The sequence below is a fragment of the Heterodontus francisci genome, chromosome 8, assembly GCF_036365525.1.
Source record: "Heterodontus francisci isolate sHetFra1 chromosome 8, sHetFra1.hap1, whole genome shotgun sequence".
NCBI classification, from domain to species: domain Eukaryota; kingdom Metazoa; phylum Chordata; class Chondrichthyes; order Heterodontiformes; family Heterodontidae; genus Heterodontus; species Heterodontus francisci.
This window is the reverse complement of record NC_090378.1, coordinates 91,912,176-91,931,441: the sequence shown is the minus strand read 5'-3', so window position 1 is coordinate 91,931,441 and position 19,266 is coordinate 91,912,176. Positions and strand designations below refer to the sequence as shown.

General features: G+C 41.2%; 1 protein-coding gene across 1 annotated transcript in view; it reads left to right on the top strand.

The window, feature by feature from the left end:
- Window positions 1-19,266, top strand: part of cdc73 (cell division cycle 73, Paf1/RNA polymerase II complex component, homolog (S. cerevisiae)) — a 455,163-nt gene that overhangs the window by 234,086 nt on the left and 201,811 nt on the right. Inside the window, exon 11 of the mRNA XM_068037710.1 lies at window positions 18,331-18,388. Within this exon, the coding sequence (XP_067893811.1) occupies window positions 18,331-18,388 (58 nt within the window). The remainder of the gene's footprint in view (window positions 1-18,330; window positions 18,389-19,266) is intronic.

Genomic DNA, 19,266 nt, shown 5'->3' with positions numbered 1-19,266 from the left:
CACCCCACCAGCCTCCGTATTCAAAGGATCATCCTCTGCCATTTCCGCCACCTCCAGCATGGTGCAACCACCAAACACATCTTCCCCTCCTATTTCAGCATTATGAAGGGACCGTTCCTTCAGCGACACCCTGGTCCACTTCTCAGTCGCCCCTAACACCTTCCCACAGCACCTTTCCACGCAAGCATAGGAGATGCTATACCTGCCCTTTTACCTCCTATCCTCATTGTCTAAGGCCCCAAACATTCCTTCCAAGTTAAACAGCAATATAGATGTACTTTCAATTTAGTATACTATATTCACTGCTTGCAATGCAGTTGGCTTTACATTTAGGAGACTAAACACAGATTGGGTGATCACTTTGTGAAACACCTCCATTCAGTCTGCAAGCATGATCCCAAGCTACTGGTTACCTGTTATTTTAATTCTCCACCTTGCTCGTGTTGACAGCTCTGTCCTAGGCCTGCTGCAGTGTTCCAAAGAAGTTCAATGTAAGCTCGAGGAACATTTTGGGTAGGCACTGACAGCCTTCCGGACTTAACATTGACAACAATTTGAAACCATAATCTGTGTCCCCATTTGTTGCCTTTGATTTGCACATTATGATTATTGTCTTGTTTTTGCTTTCACATGGCAGCACACCGGCTTCAGACACATCTTTTGTTTCGTTATTTCTTGCTCCATTAGCACTCATTTTGGCCCTGCACCACTAACTCTTCTATCATTTAATCCCACCCTATCAGAGACCTTCTCTTTTGTTCTTTTTCCTACCACCACCACCGCCCCCCCCCCCCCCACACTTTCTCAAAACCTATTACATTGCTAACTTTTCTCAATTCTGATGATGGGGCATCAGTCTGAAACATTAACTCTATTTCTCTCTCCACAAATGCTGCCAGACCTGCTGAGTACTTCCAGCATTTTCTGTTCTTATTTCAGATATCCAGCACATGCAGTATTTTGCTCTTGCTTTAGTGTTGCACTTTGTTTCAAAAAAAAAATTCTCAGCTTAATATATTTTTCCTGTTTTTCTATTTTCTGTACCTCCATTTTCTGTTATTTCATGCCTCCCACAAACCACAGTTGTATCGAGGGTTTAAAAACAAAGATCATATATGGTGTGAGACCTCTGTCCAAGAAAACTATCATACAAAGGACTGGAGTAGCAATCATTTCAGATCAGAAGTGCCAATCGGTTATCTCAGCCAAATGCCGACTTGTAAGGTGGTTTCCAGTTTATAGGCATCAATACAATGGTAGAACTGATCAGATTTTATGGTAGTTGGACTCACTGTATTCTAGGTTTTAGTATTAACTAGCAAGTGACCTAGTAAATGTGATGGAATAATTAATGTGAAAGTTTTATTATAAAAAGTGATACCTTGACTTTCATGGTGAGGGAGTGAAGGTGAGATCCTTTGATTCATTCAAGTTGAATTCTCTCCATCACAGCATCTATCTAATAACATTTATTTTTTTTATTTGAGATGGATGAGTTGAGATGGGCCAAATAACCATCCACAGTTATCTTGTGACCTTGTGAATAAAGCCTGGCTCGGGTATAAAATTAAAACCCCACCTGACAACAGCCATCCCGAACCCTTTAATTTTTTTTAAATGCCCAACCCGACCCAAACATAACGATCATATTAAAGTAGAAAAACATCGTAGAATAAAACGAAAACGACTTCTTCTTTGGCCTCCTCCTGTCGAGAGGCAATGGGTAAGCACCTAGAGGTGGTCAGTGGTTTGTGGAGCAGCGTCTGGAGTGGCTATAAAGGCCAATTCTAGAGTGACAGACTCTTCCACAGGCGCTGCAGATAAAATTGGTTGTTGGGCCTGTTACACTGTTGGATGTCTCCTTGCACTTGTCTTTTTTCCTGCCAACTGCCTTTATGGCTGTCCGCCAACTCTGGCGATCTCTGGCAACTGACTCACATGACTTGTGGTCAATGTCACAGGACTTCATGTCGCGTTTTCAGACGTCTTTAAAGCGGAGACATGGACGGTCAGCGGGTCTGATGCCAGTGACGAACTCGCTGTACAATGCATCTTTGAGAATCCTGCCATCTTCCATGTGGCTCACATGGCCAAGCCATCTCAAGCGCCGCTGGCTTAGTAGGGTGTATATGCTGGGGATGTTGGCCACCTCGAGGACTTCTGCGTTGGAGATATGGTCCTGCCACCTGATGCCAAGGATTATCCGGAGGCAGCGAAGATGGAATAAGTTGAGACGTCGCTCTTGGCTGACATATGCTGTCCAGGCATCGCTAACGTAGAGCAAGGTACTGAGGAAACACGCTTGAAACACTCAGACTTTTGTGTTCTGTGTCAGTGCGCCATTTTCCCGCACCCTCTTGGCCGGTCTGGACGTAGCAGCGGACACCTTTCCCATAAGTTTGTTGATTTCTGCATCGAGAGACAGGTTACTGGTGATAGTTGAGCCTAGGTAGGTGAACTCTTGAACCACTTCCAGAGTGTGGTCGCCGATATTGATGGATGCAGCGTTTCTGACGTCCTGTCCCTTGATGTTTGTTTTCTTGAGGCTGAAACAATACAAAACAAAACAGTACTGTCCAGCCCGACCTGGCCCGAGCCCGAATGCTGGGGACAGAATGCAGAGCCGACCTGAACCCGAAACATGTAGTCGGGTTTGGTCGGGTAGCCAGGCTTTACTTGCAAATCTCTGAAACAACCAATTGCAGATTCTGAGGCCAGAACTTGTCTTTTTTTTTAAATGCTAATTTTATACTTTTTTGTATTTGTAAGTTGACTCATTTTTATATTTGATGAAGGTTGGTACAACTAACGTTTGTGTGTGGCCTTTATGGATTTTTTTCTTGAAGACTTATCCATTTCTTGGAAATCTATGTGATAATGTATTTATGTACCAGTATAATCCGATTACATCAAAAATAATTTGCTTCCCTAGGAATAGTATTGGTTTTTAATGCTGTAATCACTACAGTAAAGTGCAGAAACAAGTGATTTATTTTGTTCTATTTTCACATCTTAATGTTATTAATCTGTCTTTAAAGTGGATGGCATTTTCCATAGTTAAGACATTGGCCTATGTAAATGTTCAACCTATCTACCTTTCTTACTCAAATAAATAAGTGAACATACATGGCCTATAGTTGTAAAAAATATGGCAGCATTAGATAGCATTGATGTAGCATATTACATTTATCAAGTAGCAGTGAAGTGCCTGCAACTCAGGAAATGACAGCACTGCTGTAGTTCTGACACTTTACAAGATTTTTTTTCACAACTTTTCAATCTCATTGTTGGTGACAATATATTTGCAAAATTTTCTCGTAGTAATGGTGCCTGAGGAGATTTCAGTGAGGCAAAATATTCCTTTTATGTTTCTGACTGCTGAAGAATTACAAAGATTTGCTGCAGGGTGAAAACCTTGATAGGTACAGAAGTTGAAGCATATTTCTGTGCAAAATATTTTGGAGAATGTTTGAGTTATCTCCCAGCATTTGAGGATACTTCTTGGCCAGTTATCAATGATAAATACTTGCTTATTTCTAATGAGGAATAAGATAGGATGCCTGCCTCAGAAATAAGGGAAAAAGAAATTATTTGCCTATTTTAGCAAAACTCAGCCTATCCCAGGACCAACTGAAAAGTAGACTCTGCAATTGATGGAGAATAAAACAGTATATTAATTACAAACCAGCTGATGTCCCTTATGCACTCTTAACTTAGTGGTGAAAGGTTTACTCAAAGAAACAATATTCTGGAAAGTTTTTTAAGCTTAATGGAGAAGGCTTCATGGAACCTCAAACTCCATGAAAAAATTAAGCACTATATGGATAACTGATACTGATAGCACATTGTGGACATGGATACAGTGAGTTATTTCATTGGTCTTTTTCACCTCTAAAAATGCTAAAAATCCTATTTGCATCCATGCACTAATTAAAAAAAAAACACAATTACCCCACTTCCCCACAATGCACATTTTCTCTCCTGAAGTTGGCAACTTTTACTACAGTTTTGCATCATTGCTAGTAGCAGCTTTTGGAACTTCACCAAAGTGGTTATTAGTCACTGTGATGCTGGATAGTGAATATTTGGATATACTTTAGCTTAACAATGTCTTGCCTGCTGTTCCCCATTCAATGGTTTTGGGGGTATGTAAGGAAACTACAGAATAATAATCAGTTCTGAGGAGCAGCAAAGTGGTAACCATAGTGGTATCAACAGACTAAAAGTGCACATGTTAGGGAGAGAGAGGTTGGAAGTTAGATATGAGAGAAGGAGCACCCACTGTCCTGAATGATGACCATTGTGGTGAGGACAGGAGCAAAAAATTCTGAGAGAACAGCAGCCCGGATATAAGATCAATGTTTGGTCCTTGAGCTTGGGCTTTACAGAGACTCGAATTGTTGAGAAATATTAGGCATGAAAAAGAAAACTGTTACTGTAAGGAATCTTTGACAGTAGAAGAGATGTAGAAATTCTATTTGATATCACAGACGATAGTGTTACCAAGTTTGCTTGTCAATAGTTGGGCTAAGGGTGGAGTAGTCTGAATGTTGGTTTGACTTGAGGTGTGAATAAATCATGTCTTGGAAGAAACAAAATTTACTTAATTCCATCGAAGAGAAAAAAAGGCATCAAGATGTGGTGCAGCCATGGTACTGAGAGAAAAGTCCATTATTTTCATTGAAGGCCTATGATCAATAGGAAGCTGCTAAGTGTAGCGAAATCATTAGCAAATATTGGATAAGGCGTGTTGAGATGGAGGTCATTAATATGTAGGACGTGAGTGGAACATAGGATACCTGTGGGGAACCCTGAGTGATTTGAGAGAAAACTAGACGTTTCAAACATAACTTTAATGGAAAAGTATATAATAACTTGTTTAAAAGTGCACAGTGCTAGTCCCGAAGGCTTTGGAAATGTGCAAAGCAATGACAGATGGTTCCCTAAATATTAGATTTCCAGAGGTGAATAACATAGTCCAGAAGATAAATAATGGAACAGCTGTACTGAAAAAATAGATCAGCGATCAGGGATTAAGTGAAAACTTACAAAGTGATGGGTAGTTTGAGAGGAACAATACCTTCAATAATTTTAGAAAGTGCCAATGTAAATACAGTAAACCCCCAATTTTTTTTAGGAGTAGAATGAAAGGTACTTCGAAAAACTGAAGAGACAGAATAATACAAGATAAATTTGGAGATGTTGGAAATGCTTGTCTGGACAATCAGTGTTATCAGGACCAGTGTGCATTGGATCCAACAAATGTGCGTTGGGAAAGTGAGCCAAAAAGATAGGCTTTCTATTTGTGGGACCTAGCAATTGAACCATTAGGAAAGAGGAGACATAGAAGAAAACCTTCAGATTTTTGAGATAGCTTTAACGAGACCAGGCGAACGATTATCGGAGGGGAAGGAAGATAGCAGATAATATTTCTTTTCAATAAAATTATACTTAACTGCTGTCATTGTGGGGAGACGGTGGCGTTAGAGGTAATGTCACTGGAGTAGTAAACTGGAGGCCCAAGCCAATGCCCTGGGGACACGAGTTCAAATCTTACCACGGCAGTGAAATTTAAATTCAATTAATTAATAAAAATCTGGAACTGAAAGCTAGTCTCAATAATGGTGCCATGAAACTATCATCGATTGTTGTAAAAACCCATCTGGTCCTTTAGGGAAGGAAATCTGCCTTTTATAAGCATACTATGCTCAGACTGGGGTTTCTAGATGGCCTCAACAGAATTCAATGTGTTCCCTTTTCTCCGACTGGCTGCAAATGTTACTTTTATGCCATTCTTCTGCCCATTATACTTACATTAGGTACAAAAGGGCATTGTATAATTAGACTATTTTTGTCCAGCATTTGTATTTTTATCTTGAATCTGTTGAATCATGCATGGTTGTGGTTCCTGCAGCACAATGACCAAGTGACAATTGTATATACAACTGATAGTATTGGCAGGCTATTCAACTGCATGGACATCATAGCTGTGTCACATCCCAAACAAATGCTAGCACTTTGTCTAGGTGTCCAGTGACCCTTACCCAATTTCCCTGCCCTTATTGGACACATGGCCAACTGTGACCCTTCTGCCTTTCCGGCCGAGAGCTCAACAAAACCCAACCCAGGAGTAAAGGTAGGGCCTTCCTCACTGCATTGCTCAGCTACTCACTGTAAAAATCTTTTCGTAAGTAAGGGTATTGATTTATAGAGCATTTGTAGAGGCTGTTTGATTGACTGCACTTTCACTTTCGCCCTACGTCTGCCACAACATTTCTGCAGCTACTGATTTGCTCAACTGCACCCTCATGTCCACCTTTGCCCTAGTTCCCAATAAAAAGATAAGTCTCTCTCACCCTGGCCCCTCCCACCCCCCCCCTCCCCCGACACCCATTATAGCCCTCATCTCTGCTCCCTTAAGTCCAAGGGACACAGATTTGAAAGGAAATGGCAGATAACTGGCTTAGCCATCCAGAGCCAGATCTGGCTGGCTGGGCCACATAAAACACAATTGGGTCCTACTCTTGTCTGCTAAAACTTCTCACTATCCCAGGATCATCTGGGAATGCCAAGATAACCCCCAGCTTCTTTTTTCTATTGCAAACTATTGTCTTAAATCCCTCTTCCCCATAACCAACAGTAAGTGCGAGGAGCTCATGGACTTCTTTGTCACTAAGATTGAGACCAGCATCCTGAATGAGCATTAGCAGGCATTTTAAGTGGCAGTCAACCTCTTAACGGGCCATAAGTGGCCATACTTAATGTGCACTTAAGCTCCTTTACCAAGATGGCACTAAACTTGTACTAAACAGCATTTCTGCTCAAGGCCCAATCTTCTGCACCTGAGCGCGCTACCAAAAGTTGCCCACTTGGATTCTCAAGTTGTGGCTTGAAGGTTCAATAAGAGCCATGCACACTGAGTCCACTCCCCTGTCTCTCCTCCTCCCATGCGGTAGCTGCGCCTCCGAACACTACTGGATGTAATCAAGCACTAACACTATCAAGCTTTGGCTGCAACAATGCTCTCGACCCCTACCCCCTTCCCAGTCCTGCTAAACATTAGGACTGCTTTGCCAAAGCCACCACACCACCACCACCTAGTTCCAGATCCTGGGAAGACCCTCTCATTACTCTTCTACATCTAGCATGTATTTCCAGTGCCTCAGATCCCCAAAATGTACCAGTGCTCCCAGACCCTGAAGTTTCCATCTCCAATGCTCCCAGGTCTCAAGGACTCCCTCTCAGTGAACTCGGGGATTGGGATGGAGATGGGGTCATGGAAAAAACAGAGTGAAGGGAATCGGGCTGGAGTAATGAATAGGTTAGATTAAGATTGTTTTAAATGAGAGTTTAGTGTAGATATGGAATGTAAAAGGGTTTCACTTGTGGAAGAGGAAATAGGACGTCAGAAGCTGGGAGAGGATGTTCTGTATTTAAAATAATGACTAAGTGAGGGGAAAGAAAATGAAGTCGAAAGAATAGCTAGATGGGTGCATTGGAAAAGCTGGGCAGAAATTTAATTATAGAATTACTGGGCGGCGCAGTGGTTAGCACTGCAGCCTCACAGCTCCAAGGACCCGGGTTCGATTCTGGGTACTGCCTGTGTGGAGTTTGCAAGTTCTCCCTGTGTCTGCGTGGGTTTTCTCCGGGTGCTCCGGTTTCCTCCCACAAGCCAAAAGACTTGCAGGTTGGTAGGTAAGTTGGCCGTTATAAATTGTCACTAGTATAGGTAGGTGGTAGGGAAATATAGGGACAGATGGGGATGTTTGGTAGGAATATGGGATTAGTGTAGGATTAGTATAAATGGGTGGTTGATGGTCGGCACAGACTCGGTGGGCCGAAGGGCCTGTTTCAGTGCTGTATCTCTAATCTAATCTAAAAGAAGTGGTGAGAGGCTATGAAATAAATGTCATTAATTGATTTGATTATCAAGGGAACAGGTTGGATGGTAGGAAGTGGAGGAAAAGGGAGAAGTGGACTGGTGTGCAAAAATATATTTGACTATAGGTAGTAGTTTGGATGGTACTGAGGGGCAGAAGTAACAAGTGGGAAAGCAAATGCGTGGGCACTAATGGCAAGCAGTTTGAAAGAGGAAGGGCAAAGGGAAAAACATTGATGTACAGCTGAAATGAGTGGCCAGGATGGACAGTGGTGTGGAAAAAGAACATAGAAAATCTGCACCAAAATATCAGTAGAAAAGAAATGGCTTGGAAAAAAATAAATAATTTTTTTTGTCTCCTACCTTTGATTAATGATTAGATAGGAATGGTGGCAAAATGGAGCAGGGAAGCTGATGGGTTGAAACAGTGAAAGAAATACATTAAACTGTAGGAGAAATTAAAGGCCATCAGAGCCAAGCAAATACAGCAAAATGTTTTTTTTAAAAAACATGAAGCGAAGAAAAGGAGTGGCAGGCCATGTCAAGATTAGATGTGAGCTGTCTGGAAGGACAACATCTGAGTCACAGGAGCCAAAGGGAACCGGAGCGACAAAAGTTCCGCTTAGTGAGCAGAGCCTGTAAGTGCATCATTATAGGCTACAGTTTACTTTTTGGCTTTTTATTTTAACTAATTGCATAAAAGCAATTTCAATATTGTGTTCACAAGAAGTATGACAAAACATTGTACTGACAGTTGCACAGGTAGTTGAGGAAATGTTCATGCTTTTTTTTGTGCGGTGATAATTTCACCTAACCCTAATCACACACAGTAGATCCTTCATCTTGTTACTGTGTGATCTTGGTGTGTGCAAATTGGCTGCTGTGTTTTCCTATATATTAACAGTCACTGAATTCATTGCACATGAAGCACTTTAGGATGTTTGAAAGATAAAGTACTTATATCAATGCATGCTTTTTTTTTGTTCTTGGAATGTAGCCAATACATTATTCACATATGTCTCGTCAATAGTGAAATGTGGGGAAGTTGCAAGCAGAGCACATTTTTTGTAATGTGCTTGAATATTTTTAGATTATAATAAATTGAGTGATATCACACTTGACAGTTTGTAGTGAAGCAATACAAAACTTTCCTGTAATTACAGTTTGTAGCACATTACTCATTAGTCTTTTACTCAGACTATTCCCTGGTGATTTAGAATTTGACACTGAATGTTTAAGTTGTGTGTTAACTATATAGGAAGCTGCATTACCAATTGACAAGTTTATTATTAGCAGTCATTCTTGAGATTTGAAAGCTGTGTGTTTGCATGACTAAAATGCATACAAATTACCTGAAACCACAAAAAACTCACTTCTAAAATAACTTCTTGTATATTCATATCTTAATTGCCATGCTTCCTATTTTGTAGGAGTAGCACTCTGACAATAATTCCCTCTACAGATCTTTTCTTCTGCCCTAGAGTGTTAGCACATTATTATCTTGAAAGTTCTTCAATACATGCCCTTGATGCTCATTTAATAATCTGTGGCTTTCTTCTCTTCCCATTTCTGGCATCCACTTATGAATTTTAAATTAAAATAAGTTGCCTAACCTTGATCAGTATGAAACAGTACTTGCAGTCCTATATTCAAAAATCTGGGAGGCACAGCTGTTACAAACTATCTGCCAGAAGGAGAAATACAGCCTTGTAGAAATGAGAAGGGTGACTAGATAGGGCATCAAATGATAGCTGGTAAAGGAAGGAACTACGTTGGTATTGAGATGTTCAATTTGCGGCAGTGCCGTCTTGTAGCCGAGCAAATTTGTATGCGCTTCTTTCAAACTGTGTAAACACAATTATGCTGCCACAGTTTTGCTGCATTGAAAAAGAAATTAATGTCACTGCGGGTCTGATTAATAGCTCTTTTTTATGGACAAACCATATTTAAAGCACCAGTAACCGATTCTGCTGTCATATGAAAACATCTCATATGATAGAGAGTGGTCACATTGGTACTTTTAGGGAGGTGGTTATTGTAAAACATGCTGAAGAATTGTGATCTACATCAGTAAGATAACTGATGTATTCAGGAAACATGGAGAAAGGCCAGTGTTTTTTCCTACAACTAATGTGATTGGCATGAGAAAGTACAAAAATCGTTTTACACGTGGGAATCACATTGCAGTTCGAAACTTTGTTTCTTAGATTTTTAGAATTTTTTTTTATTTGTTCATGGGATGTGGGTGTTGCTGGAAATGCCAGCATTTATTGCCCATCCCTAATTGCCCTTAAGCTGCCTTTTTGAACCGCTGCAGTCTTGGGATGTAGGTACACCAACAGTGCTGTTAGGAAGAGTGTTCTGGAATTTTGACCCAGCGACAGTGAAGGAACAGCGATATAGTTCCAAGTCAGGATGGTGTGTGACTTGGAGGGAAACTTACAGGTGGTGGTGTTCCTATGCATCTGCTGCCCTTGTCCTTCCAGGTGGCAGAGGTTGTGGGTTTGGAAGGTGCTGTCGAAGGAGCCTTGGTGAGTTGCTGCAGTGCATCTTGTAGATGGTACACGCTGCTGCCACTGTGCGTTGGTGGTGAAGGAAGTGAATGTTGAAGGTGGTGAATGGGGCCCCAATCAAGCAGGCTGCTTTGTCCTGGATGGTGTCTGGCTTCTTGCGTGTTGGAGCTGCACCCGTCCAGGCAAGTGGAGAGTATTCCATCACACTCCTCACTAGTGCCCTGTAGATGTTGGACAGGCATTGGGGAGACAAGAGGCTAGTTATTTGCTGCAGAATTCCCTGCTTCTGACCTGCTCTTGTAACCACAGTATTTATGTAATTGGTCCAGTTCAGTTTCTGGTCAATAGTAACCCCAAAATGTTGATAGTGGGGTACTCAGCGATGGTAATGCCATTGAACATCACAGGGAGATGGTTATATTCCCTCTTGTTTGAGATGGTCGTTGCCTGGCACTTGTGAGGCACAATTATTACTTGCCACTTATCAGCCCAAGCCTGGATCTTTTCCAGGTCTTGCTGCATCTGAACACGGGCTGCTTCATTATCAGAGGAGTCGCGAATGGTGCTGAACATTGTGCAATCAGCAGCAAACATCCCCACTTCTTATGATGGAGGGTAGGTCATTGATTAAGCAGCTGAAGATGGTTGGGCCTTGCACACTACCCTGAGGAGTTCCTGCAGTGATGACCTGGGACTGAGAAGATTGACCTCCAATGACCACAACCATCTTCCTTTGTGCTAGGTATGACTCCAACCAGCGGAGAGTTTTTCCCCGATTCCTATTGACTCCAGTTTTGTTAGGGCTCCTTGATGCTATACTCAGTCAAGTGCTACCTTGATGTCCAGCCTCTTGAGTTCAGCTCTTTTGTCCATGTTTGGACCAAGGCTGTAATGAGGTCAGGTGCTGAGTGGCCCTGACAGAACCCCAACTAACCGTCAGTGAGGAGGTTATTGCTGAGCAACTGCTGCTTGATAGCACTGTCGGCAACTCCTTCTATCACTTTGCTGATGATTGAGAGTAGACTGATAGGGCGGTAATTGACCGGGTTGGATTTGTCCTGCTTTTTGTGTACAGGACATACTTGGGCAATTTTACCCAATGCCGGGTAGATGCCAGTGTTGTAGCTGTACTGGAACAGCTTGGCTAGGGGCGCGGCTTGTTTTGGAGCACACGTCTTCAGTACTATTGCCGGAATGTTGTCAGGGCCCATAGCCTTTGACTATCCAGTGCCTTCAGTTGTTTCTTGATATCATGTGGTGTGAATCGGATTGGCTGAAGACTGGCATCTGTGATGCTGGGGAGCTCAGGAGGAGGCCAAGATGGATCATCCATTTGACACTTCTGGCGGAAGATGGATGCAAATGCTTTAGCCTTATCTTTTGCTATGTCTTTGTAGGTCTGCCTGCTATTTGTGTGCCACAAGTGTGGCCATACCTTTTCCCCCACCTCTCTGCTCGAGACCACTACACAAATGACCTTATTGCCTAGCTCCCTTGCCAAGCGAGCCATCAGACCATTTTACTTTCACTGACCCTAATTTCACCACCGGAAGGTAAATGCCACAGTCTTTGCTTGACACCTTCCCATGCAATGCCAGTGGAGAACTGTTGATTGGGGATCAAAGCCCATTCTGTTGCTCCAAACATTTTTGCTTTTGACACTTACTGTTACGGCACCGTCGGTTGAATTTCAGTACAATGAACAATAGCATTTTCAGCGCAGTCTTCTGAATATAAATGTTTTCATTAACAGAAATTTCCCCTGTTAAGTATAGAATAAATAGGATGCTGAATCTTTTTTATTTAAAAAAAACCTTACATTTTTCTGATACTGTTGTCTTTGGAGTCATATATTTGCCTACAACACTAATTTGTTCATACTAAAATTGTTTTCTGTTCACCTGTTCTTGAGTCGCCATGTATCGTTTCTAGACTGAGGGTAAGGTGACCTGCTGTACCGAATGCTGCTCTTGATCTTTCAGGGAGGTATTTAATTTCCACTCTGAGCTGAACCATGAGCTACCTTCAAAGGAGAGATAGCTGGGGCACAGTCAAGGTATGTTCCCTTGAAGGAGAAAGGTAGGGTAAGCAAATCCAGAGCTCCCTGGATGACAAAAGAGATAGGGGTCTAGATAAAGAAGAAAAAGGTGTGCTTATGACCGATGCCAGGTAGAAAATACTGTTGAGAACCAGGCTGAACATAGAAGGTTCAGAGGGGAAGTGAAGAAGCAGAGAGAGCATGAAAAGAGACTGGCAGCTAACATTAAAGGGAATCTAAAAGTTTTCTATAGACATATAAATAGTAAAAAGGTGGTAAAAGGAGGAGTGGGGCCGATTAGGGACCAAAAAGGGGATTTATGCATCGAGGCAGGGGGCATATCTAAGGTATTAAATGAATACTTTGTATCTGTCTTTACCAAGGGAGAAGGTGCAACCGAGGCAATGGTGAAAGAAGAGGTAATTCAAACATGAGAAGGGTTTAAAATTGATGAGGTATTGGAAAGGCTGTCTGTACTTAAAGTGGATAAGGCACCAGGACCGGATGAGATGCATCCAAGGATACTGAGGGAAGTGAGGGTGGAAATCGCAGAGGCACTGGCCATAATTTTTCCGTCTTCCTTAGACTCGGGTGGTGCCAGAGGACTGGAGAATTGCAAACGTTACACTCTTGTTCAAAAAAGGGTGTAAAGATAAGCCCAGCCAGTCAGTTTAACTTCGGTGGTGGGGAAACTTCTAGAAAGAATAATTCGGGGCACAATTCATAGTCAAATGGACAAATGCGAGTTAATTAAAGAAAGCCAGCATGGATTTCTTAAGGGAAAATCATGTTTAACTAACTTGCTGGAGTTTTTTGAGGAGGTAACAGAGAGAGTTGATGAGAGCAATGCAGTTGATGTGGTGTATATGGACTTCCAAAAGGCATTTGATAGAATGCTGTACAACAAACTTGTGAGCAAAGTTATAGCTCATGGACTACAAGGGACGGCAGCAGCATGGGTACAGAATTGGCTGAGTGACAGGAGAGTGACAGGAAACAAAGAGTAGTGGTTAATAGATGTTTTTCGGCCTGGAGGAAGGTTTGTAGTGGAGTTCCCCAGGGGTCAGTGTTGGCACCCTTGCTTTTCCTGATCTATCTTAATGATCTAGACCTTGGTGTACAGGGCACAATCTCAACGTTTGTGGAAGATACAAAACTTTGAAGCTTTGTGAACTGTGAGGAGGATAGTGTAGAACTTCAGAAGAATGTAGACAAGTTGGTGGAATGGACGGACAGGTGGCAGATGAATTTCAATACAGAGAAATATGAAGTGATTCATTTTGGTAGGAAAAACATAGAGAGACAATATAACATAAAGGATACAATTGTAAAAGTCCAGGAGCAGAGACACCAGGGTGTATATGTGCATAAGTCATTGAAGGTGGCAGGACAAGTTGAGAGAGCAGTTAATAAAGCATACAGTATCCTGGGCTTTATTAATAGGGGCATAGAGTACAAGAGCAAGGAAGTTATGTTAAACTTGCATAAGACACTAGTTTGACCTCAGCTGGAGTATTTCATCCGGCATTGGGCGTTGAACTTTAGGAAAGATGTGAAGGCATGAGAGAGTACAGAAAAGATTCACGAGAATGCTTCCAGGGATGAGGAACTTCAGTTATTAAGAAAAATTGGAGAAGTTCAGACCTTTTCCTTGGAGAAGAGAAGGCTAAGAGGAGATTTGATATAGGTATTCAAAATCATGAGGGGTCTGGACAGAGTAGTTTGGGAGAAACTGTTCCCACTGGTGAAAGGATCGAGAATGAAAGGGCACAGATTTAAAGTAATTGGTAAAAGAAGCAAAAGCGACAAGAAGAAAAAACATTTCACTCAGCAAGTGGTTAACGTGTAGAATGCGCTGCCTGAGACTGTGTTGGAGGCAGGTTCAGTTGAAGCATTCAAAGGGAATTAGACTGTTATATGAAATGGAAGAATGTTCAGGATTATGGGGAGAAGGCAGGGGAATGGAACTAAGTGACTTGCTCATTCAGAGAGCCAGTGCAGACACGATGGGTCGAATAGCCGCCTTCTGCGCTGTAACAATTCTGTGATTAGCAGTTGAAATATCGAGCTTGTGTGTGCGTGCATATATGTGTGATTGTTGGGATCGAGGGTTGGTGGAAACCCAAGACTCATCACTTTGGCATACAGTGCCATCATAGACCAGTTTGGCCGAGTGACCTGTTTCTGTGCTGTAACTTCTATGTCATGGGATACTAATGTGGTAGGACACCATATGTGGAATGTTAAATGTTGATTTCCTTAGTCAGTTCACATCTGCAATATTTTTTTCATCAAAATAAATTTCTTATGGTTGAGAAATAATTTGAAGGATTTATATAGTCTCCACTTTTTGAGCTGGTGTGTAGATTTGTGGCTGTTACAAGTTTTGGGTGTGCTGTTCACATTTCGGGTACAGCGGTTCTGATCACCCAATGCACAGTCTGAGTGTCTTACATAGAGGCGTGTGCTTACACAGGCCAATGTCTAATCGTACAGTAGCATAACATGGGGTTGTAACAAAGACATCTTCATAATCTTTATGTTGTCATTTTCACACGTACTTCGATGTTTCTGAAGGCAAACTGAAATGCACAGTGAGACAAAACTAGGTACAGACCATTCAACAGCTTTGTTTTATCGACATAAATGTAGACAGCAACCAATCAAACTAAATTTTACCATGGTTTAACCGATTATGGAACCCTTGAGATCAAGATCATGATTAAAACAGTCATTTTGTCAGAGCTTTTCATCTTGAAATCATCAGGACAATTGGCAAGAATGCCAATGTAAGGGAAGCAACAAATTTATACTACGAGAAGAGTGCTGATTGGTTGGCAAGTGGACTCTGGTAGAGGCGTTGCCATGGAGAATGCATCAGTTTATGGTGGCTGATAGTTAACTGCCAAGCTTTGTTTGAAATTTAAACCCGTTGTATGTGTATTAATATAGTAATCCCCAGTGTGCTAAGAATTACACTGACAACCAATTTAAGATGATCAGTCGGGCTCGCAGTGTGGCGCATTTGTGCATACTGGAAGCTACACATAATATATATAATTCTGTTCTTTGCAGACAGAAAGGACATCTGCAAACATTGCGCCTGTTTCAGCTAAACAAAATAAGTGACAGCCATTCGCTGGTTCATTCTTCAGGGCAATGCCTTGACTTAATCAGTCAAGCTGCCTGGTTTAAATTTCAAACAAAGCTTGGCTGTTAACTGTCATTCATTTGCATTTACTAATCAGAGTCCACTTGCCAACCGATCAACACTCTCTTCTCATTCGGTATAAATTTGTTGCTTCCCTTGCATTGGTATTTTGTGATGTGGCCTGATGAGTGCAAGACAACGTCAACAGCATGTCTTTGTTTTCAGCAATACTCCAGTTCTGTACTCCCAAATGGCAATTTATAAAAAATATACCACACTATCCCTATCAATGGATTTGCTTAAATTTTACCTTGTTTAGTGCTGGGCTCGAGATGAGTAAATTTCATTAAGAGGCCAGGCTTCCTCCTTAGCATTTGTTGGCTGGCTTAACTTCCACATGTGCCTCTGTGTCCTTTGTTTGGTGTACTTAATGAGTCGGAAGCTGCTATCTGATTATTTCCCCAATCAAAAGGTTTGTCAATAAAATTAGCTACCTCTTAAACACCGCACCCTCCTTCTTTCTTGGGTCATGGATTTAAAGAAGACAACCCCTGTTGTTCTCAAAATGCGTAAGGGATATCATGTCTTAATGGGCCTGGGATGAGACAATTATCCCTCAATAATCAGTTTGAAGTAGACACTGAACTGTAGTGTCCCGCACGCTGGTTGTTCTGGCTTTAATAGACATTTTCCATGCCTGCAGCCTGTGACTTTTTTTTTTGAAGCCTGCACAAATTCACTCTTTTAAAACACATTTCAACATAACTTATTCCCAAATTTTTCAATGAAGATTCCTTGAAACTGACTAGTTTCATTGCAGTTGGCACCTAAAAGGATTGAAGATATTTGCACCTTTTGTACTGCATCTCCGTTCATTCATGATTTAGTAGTGAATTCTAATCAGTTATAGACTTAAGATTTAGCAGTACTTTTTTAATCCGAGTCACAGGCAGCATACTATTTTCTGAACTGCCCCACATATCACAGTTAGAAAGAGGTCTATCATCACTGACAAACACTAAACCAAAAAAAATTAACAAATAAATCACCCAAATAAATTGCGCTGTACCAAAAGCAGAAAATTGGTTCAAAGCTGGAATATAAGATTCAGATTATTGTAAATCCTTTTAGTTTTTGCTTACAGTTCAATGTCACCTGGATCCCACCATTTGATGTCCCAGCTATACTACACAAGTATATCAAGTGCTAGGGTCTGGAACGTTTCTCAAATTATTCCTCTCAAGCAATAGAAACTAGAGCAGTATACAATCATACTTAAGTGCATGTATTCAGCTCTTTTCATTGGCCTCTACTGGTGACATTTATAATGCAACAAAAAATTGGTTTGAAATGTCAGCTCTAATAAAATTAAAGGTTAGGACCACACTATGCAGTAGATGAATGCACTGTTTGGTGTCGTAAGTAGCTATATAGACTTTGAATTTCTAGATTTTATCCATCATGTGGATTAGTATGTGTTGGGTTAGCTAATCTCAAATGAGGAGCTGGTAGATACAACATAGCTTGGCTCACTGCCTCTAGGCCAGGGAGGGAGAAATCAGCTTTTGTTTCAGATTGCTGACCAGTGACATGTGTCGAAAGTGTATGGATGTAGTAGACCATCAAAACACTTTGCAAACTGGAATATTTTAAGTTCGAAGTTGTCTTTGTACCTCCATTGCAATGGACAGGCTAACTCAGAACAGACTATTTGTGGCACCCTTACATTTTCTTGCTTTAATCATTATGTTGCATATATGCAATCACTGGAGTGAAAAAGATTGCACTTCAGAGATGTCCATTATTCTTTATGTAATTGCTGCATGTTTGTGGTGAGAGGGGCAATAGTTAATCTTAAAATTATGGATATGCATGTGTAGAATATTCATTGATTTTACATTGTTCATTAGCTGCAGGTTTTATAGTCTGGGTCTCCTGCACTCATATGAAGCTTAAACTGACAATATGTTAGACCAGCAGCTAGCAAAGCCTGTTTTCCTTTGGTCTTGGGACCTGCTGCTGCTCTAAATGTGTGAGCAAAAGTATGGTACTGGAGACGGTGCAGTCCATACACACACTATTGGCAATGTCACCATGTGGAAGCCCTTATTTGACACTAGTTGATAGTCATTATTCAGTTATGTTGTGCATGCACAGTGAGCTAACTTTTTTGTCATTTCTCTGCGCCAATGCTTTTGCTTTGGTACTGGTTCATTGGGAAATTGTCGATCCAATTTAAAAGTTAATCTGGCGGAGTACTGTTGTAGAACGATCTGGTCTATAATATAAAAGGTATTGTACACCTTTCACAGAGACCATATATCCATATCATAGTCTATGGATATTATTCCTGTTCTCCTGTGCCAACCCCACCCCTACAATTTGTGTAGACAATTGCCATTTTCATTGGCATTGAGAATTTTAGTCCCTTGTCTGTGTAAAGAATGTTAGTACCTTGAATTCAAAGTGAACTGAGAGAATTTGTGTGCAGGAAGTGAATTTTAGACCTGCATTTACCTATCTGTTTCACAAAAACAGTCTGAACTGAAATTCTCAATTATTCTCAACTGTTTTTAGATTCACATTTGTAACGCTGAAACTGGTACAGGAGTGTTAATGACGTTATTCTTTCCTATGATTGTTTTTTCACAAGTGAAAAAGACTTTTGCATTTTAAAATTCTATTCAGGCTGCCACCACTGGGCAATTTCAGAATGACTTGAAATAGTTTAAAACATTATATCTTTCAGGAAGGTGCTTCTGCTAGAAAGGCTCAAACTCCTGCTGTTCAACCTGTTCCAAGACCAGGTAAAAAAAAATATGATATTTTTGTTTCGGCGAGTGTTTGCTAAGATCTTGCCGTGAAATCTGGTTCATATTACCAGCTCCATTCTGTTTCCATGATTGGATGCTGTTGATGTAAAGGATTATAAAATAAGGTTGCAGAGTCAGAGTTTCAAAGAATGTTTTGTGATTACTAGAAGGGGAACAATAGCATAATATCTATACAAAAACACAAACAAGGCACCAAATTATTCTGTATTAAGATACAATGACTTTGAATATGCTGATTCAGTAACATGGCATTCCAGTACTGAAATTGGAATTTAACAAATGAGCAACAATTATGCACGACTGAGACCGACATCAATGCTTCCTGTTAAACCCTCAGTTAAACTAACAAAGTAAAGTGTTACGGCCACGTGGTGTGACGTGGGTGGTTCCCACCATTCAGTGCCCCACCTGAGCGCAGCAAGTGCATTTGTATTAAGAGTTTATCCCCTATGTTTTCATTTTTCAATAAATAAGACAGTGACAGGTTTTTTTGTAGGTTTTATAAAACAGAAAGTCAATTGTTTATTGAGCAAAACACCTTATCCCGAAATATTGACCTAACCACATTCACTCGCTCATTTTCTCGTGTGCCCACACCACGCTCACTCATTCACTCTCTCTCACTCACACACACACACACACACACACACACACACACACACACACACACACACACACACGAAGAAACAGACAAAGGAATGAGGTAGGTGGGTTTTAGCGGGGGGCGGAGGGGTGGGGGAGAACAGTTACAATAAACCGGTTGAATTCTCTTGAGAATTGAGTTACAGAGGATTGCAGGCCTGTGATAATTGTAGATTTCTATCTTGATTGAAGGTTCTGTTGAAGTTGGA